The 12,344-nt window shown below is 44.2% G+C and overlaps 1 protein-coding gene across 1 annotated transcript in view; it reads left to right on the top strand.

Moving 5' to 3' along the window:
- Positions 1–12,344, top strand: part of LOC148501281 (uncharacterized) — a 161,408-nt gene that overhangs the window by 48,673 nt on the left and 100,391 nt on the right. Inside the window, exon 7 of the mRNA XM_088450737.1 lies at positions 2,674–2,796. Coding sequence (XP_088306863.1) covers positions 2,674–2,796 — 123 coding nt within the window. The remainder of the gene's footprint in view (positions 1–2,673; positions 2,797–12,344) is intronic.

The following is a 12,344-nucleotide window of genomic DNA, read 5'->3' as shown; positions in this document are numbered from 1 at the left end:
TTTTTTTTTTCCAATGTATTAAAACATTCAAATGGACCATTTGCATTGTCAGCACCACCTGTAATCTCACAAGAGTAGCCTCAGCTTGGTTTTCCAGGGGTAGCACCACGATGACAATGTGAGTCTGCCCCTTGGACAGCATTAAGTCAATGCTTACCAAAGTGGGCGATATCGATCTCTTGGGGGAGTGAGTTTACCTAAGAGGGTGTACTGGATTTTGAATAATGTTATAATTTGTTATGATCTTCCTCAATGGGTCAGGGGCAAAGATAATAAGTTTAGAGAACCATGGGGGCAGAGGCCTGAAAGAGGGCCTGATTCATAGATGGACGCAATGGTGATTTTACGCAGGATCGAGCGATTGTTTGCTAATGCGTGAACGCTGTAATGCGAACACGCAGCGATTGCATTGCGATTACAAAAGCACAGAGGACCCACTCGCAAAGTGATTGACAGGTAGTCAGCATTTGGGGGTGGTAACAGGGGGGTGGTTAGAAAAACGCAGGTGTGTCTGACCTTTTAAACGCTGTTTTGTGGGCGTGCATAAATTAGCCATTGCGATTTCCGGCACAGCATGAGAGGTCTCTGGGTGCCAGGGGAGACTCAGTGTTTGCGGCTGATCAGACTTGACTTACATGCTGTGTGACTGCCCGATGTGCATCGATGGTCAGGGGCGCCGAGAGGGGGGGGGAGCGGGTACAATTTACCCGGGCCGCCCCCCCTCCCTCCTCTTTCCCTCGCTCACAGCGCCCCCTCCCCAGCGTGCAGCGCTGCAAAAGTGTTGCTTTATTTTTCTCTTCTCAAGGGGGCGTGGCCACACCTCCCGTGATTAGGCCACTCCCCCTCTTTACCTGGGCCCAGCGGCGCTCTCTACGGCTCTGTCGATGGTACCAATATGTACGCTGTTGCACGTCATTGTACGGATATGAGAAGGCAGCAGTGGGCGTCCCTATGCTGGGCTGTGCGTTGGAAGGCATTAGCATATTTTAGCAACTGCGATCCGTGAGAGTGTGCAGCTGCGATTGCATTACCGTCCGTCTCTGAATCAGGACAATTAGATGCTTTTGCACAAATAGAAATTATCAGTGATTTTGCTCTTTTTACCAGCTTGGTCCAGGCCTATACCTTCTGTATGTATTATGCTTTTATTGGTTCAATATGAAATAATTGACTCAGAACAAAATCACATTGCTCATGAGTTTACAGCTTATAGCTGATAATATATATGCATTTTCATTCTATAATATTCTGTAATATGGATTGGACTACTCTCCGGAGCAATTATTTGACAGTTTTTGACCATCATCCTCTATATTATATTATTATTTTGCCTATTATGTAGAAGGATTTGGACCAGGGTTAAACAATAGTGTTTGACATGGTTGGGCTGCATTATTTCATAAATAGAGATGAGTAAATTGAATTGTCTGGATGTGAAATTCATAGAAATCTCACAGATTTGTGAATGGAAAATTGAATTGTGAATCAGCCTTGATTTGTTTGCTATTCAGTAAAGAAAAATGTCCATAGGGCAAAGACCAATACTGAATAGAGTTTTATGCACAGTTTAATTTTTTTTACAGTCATTAGATATTCTGTATTCTAATTTTAGAATGTCAGCAGCTACAGGCTGAGAATTGCTTGGGAAGCTATACTGGAGGGACAGCAGGTGGCGCTGTATTTTGAAGTTATCACTGTGTAGTTTCTCTTTGTGGTAGTCTACTTTCTTCTAGAACTTGCTCATTATTCCTCCATGCTATGAAGTTTTTACACACAAAAATGAGAGATTTTCTGCATAGGACTAATTTTTCTATACAACACAACCAAAGTTCACATCAAGTAGTACAATAAGGCCAATATGTTCTATGTGTATTTTTCTGTCCTCCATTTTATGAAATTTACCTGAATTGGTAATGATTATCCCACAATCTTTCCCTGCATGTTTCATGCCTAAAAAAAAATTTGCATGCTCTGCAACACTAATAAAACATTTAGTATAGATGTAAACAGCCGGTGTTTCTTCACTTGCTATGGCTATAGAAGTTCTAGAGTCTGGCAGGTCATGTTCATTCTTGCAGGTTTATTTATCAAATGCACATAAACTTTATATTTAGGTCTTCTACTTATTAAGCCAGTTACTGGTGGTAACTACAGTATCACCTGCTATAACTGGGAGTAGTCTTTACTGGGGACCTCCTACAATGCTTTGCATGGGGAAGCCTATTTATCATAGATGTTTGTGGTGCAAGTTCCGCTGCTGTTCCGGAATAGCTAACACCACCTCAAGGCTTGAAGCCCCGGGATTCCAGGCCCAGTGCGCTGTGTATGTGAGAGGGGGGAGGCAGGCTTACGCATGTGCTGATTGGCAAATGACTGGAATGGCAAATGGTAATATAACTTATACTGCCGCAGGCCAGTAAGCTGAGCTTTGGTTGGTTGCCCTGGTGACCTTTTAGAAATTTCCCGTGTGAAGAGTTTCTATCACTACAACGAGCCTTGATAGAAAATCTTCCTTTAAGAGGGGTCTTGATATATAGACCTTATACAGTTGAACAACAGCTGAGGAACAGAAGCTGCTTAAGACAGAAATAAAGTGCAGAGAACCACTGTAAAAGAGTTGGGTAAAGTTGTCTGCAATATCACCTAATGACTTGTTCATCTCTGATCTCATAGATATCGATGAATGTGCTACCAACGTCCACAACTGTCACGTCCTGGCTGACTGTCTCAATACAATGGGCAGTTACTGGTGCAAGTGTAAGACTGGATTTCAAGGGAATGGACTAAATTGTACAGGTAAGTTATAGACCACGTGCATAATATCTGTTATAATTAATAACGTAACACATGAAAATAGAACTATAGCTTTTAAATTCTGTACTACATAATAACGTTATTTAAGAAAACTAAAATATCATATAATAAATGTCTCCAAATTCTCCTCCTGAATTATCATCGCAGCCTCCTAAATTAGGTGCCATTTGTAATGTATCACTGTAGGCCAGAGGTTCCCAAACGCGGTCCTCAAGGCTCCCCAACAGTTCAGGTATTAGAGATATCCATGGTTGAGCACAGGTGGTTAAATCAAATTCACTGAGGTACTAATTAAGTTACCTGTGCACAACCATGGATATCTCTAAAACCTGAACTGTTGGGGAGCCTTGAGGACCATGTTTGGGAACCTCTGCTGCAGGCAGTGGTGTACAGGGTGTGCATTGTGCAGTGTACATGGGCCCTTTATCGCACACCCTTTACCAATTCAATATATTTACTCTGTGCGGGCGATTCAGAAGAAACCTCCAGCGCTGGTGCCATTTTCCCAGAGATATACACACACGCAATAGAGAAATCATTCTCCCGGAGGTATGTGCAATCATGGCAGACTCTGGCACAGTGCCATGTCTACCATGCACGAATGCGCCTGCACGAGGGGGGGGTCAACTCGGACACTGCTCACGGGCACCTTCCCCCTTAAGACTTCCCCGACTGTAGAGTATTTGTACTCTGACCAGAAACCAGGGTGGCAGTTGGTGGGGTCTCCCCTATTTGAATTTTGGAATTTCCACCTATGGTGCCGCCACTGATCTTAGCGTAAAAATAAAAAAATTTACTTGTGCAATGACATGATGCACAGAGACAATGTGGGGCTGATGCAGAGCTGGTAGTTTATTAGGCATATTAGGCATACATTACTCTAATGAGCACAGAAAATTTGCTTCTTCTCACATCTGTGTAGAGCTGCACGTATCTCATGGTGTGTCCACCTCCGTGTGGACAGCATATGCATTTGATTTGATACAAGTCATCATCCTCGCAGTGGACTTGGATCTTCCTGGTAATAGGTGCAAAATGTTTGCCTATTAACAGGAGTCTATACGCTTATGCACCGTTCAAACCCTTGTTCGCCACTCCGGTGGTAAGTGTAGCGTGCGTATGACTCTGTATCCTTGTACTTGTGAGTGCCCGTTCTCTGAGCCTACACAGTGCAAATTTACGCAAGGTACGCTGCACAATTGGGCGTGCATTCTTCCCAGCATCAGCCCCTAGAGCTTCTGACTAATCCTGGGAGAGTTCCGTTTTGTATTCATAATACATTTGCTTTAAATAACTTTATTCTAGAGTATAGCGTTTAGAGATTACGGAGTAATAGTAATATATGATTAAAGTGTGTTTATTAGTAGGTAGAGCTAAATAACTGGATGTCTAGCAAAGCCTGACAATCGAAGGGGTGTCAGACGAACATAAGGCAGTCACAGGGGGAGATTTACTCAGCAGTTGTTTATACGCTAAAAACTAAAATTGCATCCTATGTGTTGCAGATTGCAAACCTTCAAGCTGCGAGGAGTTTAAGCCAAACCACATGGTAAAATGGATGCAAAACATCCGATTTTACCACCTTCCATGTGCATGAACCCAGCTTATTCAGCGGCAGGCCAAGTTCTCTGGGGAAGGGGTTAACAAATTATGGGGTACTAACATTTAGAGATGACCTGCTCTACAATACATACCAGCTGGCTAGTGTACAATACATGCCTCATTCTCAGCTGGCTAGTGCACAACACATACCTCTCTCTCAGCTGGCTAGTGTACAATACATATCTCATTCTCAGCTGGCTAGTGTACAATACATTCCGCATTCTAAGCTGGCTAGTGTACAATACATACCTCATTCTTAGCTAGCTAGTGTACAACATCTACCTCATTCTTACCTGGCTAGTGTACAATACACACACTTCATTCTCAGCTGTCTACTGTACAACACATACCTCATTCTTAGCTGGCTAGAGTACAACACATACCTCATTCTTAGCTGACTAGTGTACAATACACACACTTCATTCTCAGCTGGCTAGTGCACAACACATGCCTCATTCTCAGCTGACTAGTGCACAATACATACCTCATTACCAGCTGGCTAGTGCACAATACATAACTCATTCTTAGCTGGCTAGTGTACAATACATAACTCATTCTCAGCTGGCTAGTGTACAACACATACCTCATTCTCAGCTGGCTAGTGTACAATACATACTTCATTCTCAGCTGCCTAGTGTACAATACATGCCTCATTACCAGCTGGCTAGTGTACAATACATACCTCATTCTCAGCTGGCTAGTGTACAATACACACTTCATTCTCAGCTGGATAGTGTACAATACATACCTCATTCTCAGCTGGCTAGTGTACAACACATACCTCATTCTCAGCTGGCTAGTGTACAATACACACCTCATTCTTAGCTGGCTAGTGTACAATACATACCTCATTCTCAGCTGGCTAGTGTACAATACACACCTCATTCTTAGCTGGCTAGTGTACAACACATACCTCATTCTCAGCTGGCTAGTGTACAATACACACCTCATTCTCAGCTGTCTACTGTACAACACATACCTCATTCTTAGCTGGCTAGTGTACAATACATACCTCATTCTAAGCTGGCTAGTGTACAATACATGCCTCATTCTCAGCTGGCAAGTGTACAATACATGCCTCATTACCAGCTGGCTAGTGTACAATACATACCTCATTCTCAGCTGGCTAGTGAACAATACATACCTCATTCTCAGCTGGCTAGTGTACAATACACACCTCATTCTCAGCTGTCTACTGTACAACACATACCTCATTCTTAGCTGGCTAGTGTACATAACATTCCTCATTCTCAGCTGGCTAGTGCACAACACATGCCTCATTCTCAGCTGGCTAGTGCACAACACATGCCTCATTCTCAGCTGACTAGTGCACAACACATATCTCATTCTCAGCTGGCTAGTGTACAATACACACCTCATTCTCAGCTGGCTAGTGTACAATACATATCTCATTCTTAGCTGGCTAGTGTACAACACATACCTCATTCTCAGCTGGCTAGTGTACAATACTTACTTCATTCTCAGCTGGTTAGTGTACAACACAAACCTCATTCTTAGCTGGCTAGTGTACAATACATACCTCATTCGCAGATGGCCAGGGCACAACACATGCCTCGTTCTCAGGTGGCTAGTGTACAACACATACCTCATTCTCAGCTGGCTAGTGTACAATACACACCTCATTGTCAGCTGTCTACTGTACAACACATAGCTCATTCTTAGCTGGCTAGTGTACAATACATACCTCATTCTCAGCTGGCTAGTGTACCATATATACCTCATTCTCAGCTGGCTAGTGAACAATACATGCCTCACTACAAGCTGGCTAGTGTACAATACATGCCTCATTCTCAGTTTTCAGCTGGCTAGTATACAATACATGCCTCATTCTCAGCTGGTTAATGTACAATACATACCTCATTCTCAGCTGGCTAGTGAACAATACATGCCTCATTCTCAGCTGGATAGTGTACAATACATACCTCATTCTCAGGTGGCTAGTGTACAACACATACCTCATTCTCAGCTGGCTAGTGTACAATACATGCCTCATTCTCTGCTGGCTAGTGAACAATACATGCCTCACTACAAGCTGGCTAGTGTACAATACATACCTCATTTTCAGCTGGCTAGTGTACAATACAAGCCTCATTCTCAGCTGGCAAGTGTACAATACATGCCTCATTACCAGCTGGCTAGTGTACAATACATACCTCATTCTCAGCTGGCTAGTGTACAATACACACCTCATTCTCAGCTGTCTACTGTACAACACATACCTCATTCTTAGCTGGCTAGTGTACATAAGATACCTCATTCTCAGATGGTTAGTGTACAATACCTGCCTCATTCTCAGTTTTCAGCTGGCTAGTATACAATACATGCCTCATTCTCAGCTGGTTAATGTACAATACATACCTCATTCTCAGCTGGATAGTGTACAATACATACCTCATTCTCAGGTGGCTAGTGTACAACACATACCTCATTCTCAGCTGGCTAGTGTACAATACATGCCTCATTCTCAGCTGGCTAGTGTACAATACATGCCTCATTCTCAGCTGGCTAGTGAACAATACATGCCTCACTACAAGCTGGCTAGTGTACAATACATACCTCATTCTCAGCTGGCTAGTGTACAATACAAGCCTCATTCTCAGCTGGCAAGTGTACAATACATGCCTCATTACCAGCTGGCTAGTGTACAATACACACCTCATTCTCAGCTGGCTAGTGTACAATACACACCTCATTCTCAGCTGTCTACTGTACAACACATACCTCATTCTTAGCTGGCTAGTGTACATAAGATACCTCATTCTCAGCGGGCTAGTGTACAACACATGCCTCATTCTCAGCTGGCTAGTGCACAACACATGCCTCATTCTCAGCTGGCTAGTGCACAACACATGCCTCATTCTCAGCTGACTAGTGCACAACACATATCTCATTCTCAGCTGGCTAGTGTACAATACACACTTCATTCTCAGCTGGCTAGTGTACAATACATGCCTCATTCTCAGCTGGCTAGTGCACAACACATGCCTCATTCTCAGCTGGCTAGTGCACAACACATGCCTCATTCTCAGCTGGCTAGTGCACAACACATGCCTCATTCTCAGCTGACTAGTGCACAACACGTATCTCATTCTCAGCTGGCTAGTGTACAATACACACCTCATTCTCAGCTGGCTAGTGTACAATACATAACTCATTCTTAGCTGGCTAGTGTACAACACATACCTCATTCTCAGCTGGCTAGTGTACAATACTTACTTCATTCTCAGCTGGTTAGTGTACAACACATACCTCATTCTTAGCTGGCTAGTGTACAATACATACCTCATTCGCAGATGGCTAGGGCACAACACATGCCTCGTTCTCAGGTGGCTAGTGTACCATATATACCTCATTCTCAGCTGGCTAGTGAACAATACATGCCTCACTACAAGCTGGCTAGTGTACAATACATGCCTCATTCTCAGATGGCTAGTGTACAATACCTGCCTCATTCTCAGTTTTCAGCTGGATAGTATACAATACATGCCTCATTCTCAGCTGGCAAGTGTAGAATACATACCTCATTCTCAGCTGGCTAGTGAACAATACATGCCTCATTCTCAGCTGACTAGTGCACAACACATATCTCATTCTCAGCTGGCTAGTGTACAATACACACTTCATTCTCAGCTGGCTAGTGTACAATACATGCCTCATTCACAGCTGGCTAGTGCACAACACATGCCTCATTCTCAGCTGGCTAGTGCACAACACATGCCTCATTCTCAGCTGGCTAGTGCACAACACATGCCTCATTCTCAGCTGACTAGTGCACAACACATATCTCATTCTCAGCTGGCTAGTGTACAATACACACCTCATTCTCAGCTGGCTAGTGTACAATACATAACTCATTCTCAGCTGGCTAGTGTACAACACATACCTCATTCTCAGCTGGCTAGTGTACAATACTTACTTCATTCTCAGCTGGTTAGTGTACAACACATACCTCATTCTTAGCTGGCTAGTGTACAATACATACCTCATTCGCAGATGGCTAGGGCACAACACATGCCTCGTTCTCAGGTGGCTAGTGTACAACACATACCTCATTCTCAGCTGGCTAGTGTACAATACACACCTCATTCTCAGCTGTCTACTGTACAACACATACCTCATTCTTAGCTGGCTAGTGTACAATACATACCTCATTCTCAGCTGGCTAGTGTACCATATATACCTCATTCTCAGCTGGCTAGTGAACAATACATGCCTCACTACAAGCTGGCTAGTGTACAATACATGCCTCATTCTCAGATGGCTAGTGTACAATACCTGCCTCATTCTCAGTTTTCAGCTGGCTAGTATACAATACATGCCTCATTCTCAGCTGGCTAGTGCACAATACATACCTCATTCTCAGCTGGCTAGTGAACAATACATGCCTCACTACAAGCTGGCTAGTGTACAATACATAACTCATTCTCAGCTGGCTAGTCTACAATACATGCCTCATTCTCAGCTGGCAAGTGTACAATGCATGCCTCATTACCAGCTGGCTAGTGTACAATACATACCTCATTCTCAGTTGGCTAGTGAACAATACATACCTCATTCTCAGCTGGCTAATGTACAATACACACCTCATTCTCAGCTGTCTACTGTACAACACATACCTCATTCTTAGCTGGCTAGTGTACATAACATACCTCATTCTCAGCTGGCTAGTGTACAATACATGCCTCATTCTCAGCTGGCTAGTGCACAACACATGCCTCATTCTCAGCTGGCTAGTGCACAACACATGCCTCATTCTCAGCTGGCTAGTGCACAACACATATCTCATTCTCAGCTGGCTAGTGTACAATACACACTTCATTCTCAGCTGGCTAGTGTACAATACATGCCTCATTCTCAGCTGGCTAGTGCACAACACATGCTTCATTCTCAGCTGGCTAGTGCACAACACATGCCTCATTCTCAGCTGGCTAGTGCACAACACATGCCTCATTCTCAGCTGGCTAGTGCACAACACACATGCCTCATTCTCAGCTGACTAGTGCACAACACATATCTCATTCTCAGCTGGCTAGTGTACAATACACACCTCATTCTCAGCTGTCTACTGTACAACACATACCTCATTCTTAGCTGGCTAGTGTACAATACATACCTCATTCTCAGCTGGCTAGTGTACCATATATACCTCATTCTCAGCTGGCTAGTGAACAATACATGCCTCACTACAAGCTGGCTAGTGTACAATACATGCCTCATTCTCAGATGGCTAGTGTACAATACCTGCCTCATTCTCAGTTTTCAGCTGGCTAGTATACAATACATGCCTCATTCTCAGCTGGCTAGTGTACAATACATACCTCATTCTCAGCTGGCTAGTGAACAATACATGCCTCACTATAAGCTGGCTAGTGTACAATACATACCTCATTCTCAGCTGGCTAGTCTACAATACATGCCTCATTCTCAGCTGGCAAGTGTACAATACATGCCTCATTACCAGCTGGCTAGTGTACAATACATACCTCATTCTCAGCTGGCTAGTGAACAATACATACCTCATTCTCAGCTGGCTAGTGTACAATACACACCTCATTCTCAGTTGTCTACTGTACAACACATACCTCATTCTTAGCTGGCTAGTGTACATAACATACCTCATTCTCAGCTGGCTAGTGTACAATACATGCCTCATTCTCAGCTGGCTAGTGTACAATACTTACTTCATTCTCAGCTGGTTAGTGTACAACACATACCTCATTCTTAGCTGGCTAGTGTACAATACATACCTCATTCGCAGATGGCTAGGGCACAACACATGCCTCGTTCTCAGGTGGCTAGTGTACAACACATACCTCATTCTCAGCTGGCTAGTGTACAATACACACCTCATTCTCAGCTGTCTACTGTACAACATATACCTCATTCTTAGCTGGCTAGTGTACAATACATACCTCATTCTCAGCTGGCTAGTGTACAATACATACCTCATTCTCAGCTGGCTAGTGAACAATACATGCCTCACTACAAGCTGGCTAGTGTACAATACATACCTCATTCTCAGCTGGCTAGTGAACAATACATGCCTCACTACAAGCTGGCTAGTGTACAATACATACCTCATTCTCAGCTGGCTAGTGTACAATACATACCTCATTCTCAGCTGGCTAGTGTACCATATATACCTCATTCTCAGCTGGCTAGTGTATAAAACATACCTCATTAACAGCTGACTAGTATATAATATATACTCCATTCTCAGCAGGCTAAAGTACGATATATCACTTCATGTAGTTGGCTAGTGTACACTAGCGTACCCGCTAGGCTGTTTTAGCGGGACGCGGCGCCCTGCCCTCCTTCTGGAGGGCAAAAGGCACCCTGCCCTCCAGGAGGAGGGCAAAAAGCGCCCTGCCCTCACAGCCTGCGGGTGCCGTCTTCACCTGCGGGTCGCCGTGTCCCGCGGGTGGAGAAATTTGCGATGATCCGGTCACCGCCGGAGATTAGACGCCAGGCGGATACGCCCGGCATCTATTCTCACTATCTGCAGCAATTGGGGGCTGCCCGGCGTGTCCGCAAGTGCCGGGCACGCCCCCAAGCATGACGAAAAGGGGACGCATCTTGTAGACACGCCCCCTTTTCATGGCCACACCCCCTTTTCGGGCGCGCAAAAAGTTGCCCTCTCTAGCTCCGGCGCCCTGCCTGCCGCCGGAGCTAGAGTGAACACTATGTACACTATAAAGCCCATTCTCTGGTGGCTAATATACAATACGGCGCCCATTCCATAACTAGCATATATGTTTATATAAATAAAGTCCATTGTTTAATGGTTAGTGCACAATGCAGTGCCCATTACACAAAAGGGTATTAGCTATATGCCTAATTAAACGCTGATTGAAATAACTACATTTGACTTTTAATTGAAGATTTAAAATCTACCATTTCATGTTATCATGCATTGACATTATTCACAAGGAGCATGACATAATTTCCTGACGCTTATTTTGGTAACAAATTATAGACATTGATGAATGCCAGGCACATAATGGAGGATGCCACCTGTCAGCTACCTGCATAAACACGCCTGGAGGTTACAACTGCTCATGTCTGGAAGGTTTCACGGGAGATGGCATGGAATGCCGGGACATCGATGAGTGCCAGGACAACACAGACGTCTGCAGTAATTACTCAGCGTGCACCAACACTGCGGGCTCCTACCAGTGTGCTTGTTCAGTGGGATTCCAGGGTGATGGCCTAACCTGCTCCGACATTAACGAATGCTCGTCCGGGCCTGTCTGTGGTAACAACTCACACTGCGAGAACACTTTTGGCTCTTATATATGCTTCTGTAAATCAGGATTCGGATTTGGAAATGGCTCCTGCGTGGATATTGACGAGTGCATTAATCAGACCATTTGCCACGCCAAAGCCAGCTGTGTCAATACAGAAGGTTCATTTCTTTGTAGGTGTAACACAGGCTTTTCTGGAAATGGCAGCGACTGTGAAGACATCAACGAGTGCAACATGGAACCTTCTGTGTGTCCACAGAATTCTACCTGCTATAATATTGCTGGGTCTTACAATTGCATATGCTGGGATGGGTATGAAACCAATGGAACTGCATGCGTTGACGTTGATGAGTGCTTACATCCTTCCAGTTGTCATCCATATAGCGTTTGCATTAATAACCCCGGCTCGTATTCTTGTGTCTGTGCCAATGGCTATGCCGGCGATGGCTCACTCTGTGAAGATGTAGATGAATGTATGCACAACCATGCCACAGACCCATGTCACAATAGTTCCCAGTGCATTAACACAATAGGGTCCTATTTTTGTCACTGTGATACTGGGTTTCATTATACTGAAGGGGCCTGCATAGATATGGATGAGTGTGCAATGAGTGTATCCAATTGCAGTACAAACTACAAATGTATTAATACCATTGGGTCATA

The sequence above is a fragment of the Taudactylus pleione genome, unplaced genomic scaffold (genome assembly GCF_031769625.1).
Source record: "Taudactylus pleione unplaced genomic scaffold, aTauple2 ptg000522l, whole genome shotgun sequence".
NCBI lineage: Eukaryota > Metazoa > Chordata > Amphibia > Anura > Myobatrachidae > Taudactylus > Taudactylus pleione.
Note: the sequence above shows the minus strand (reverse complement) of the source record. Positions and strands in the feature narration are given on the sequence as shown.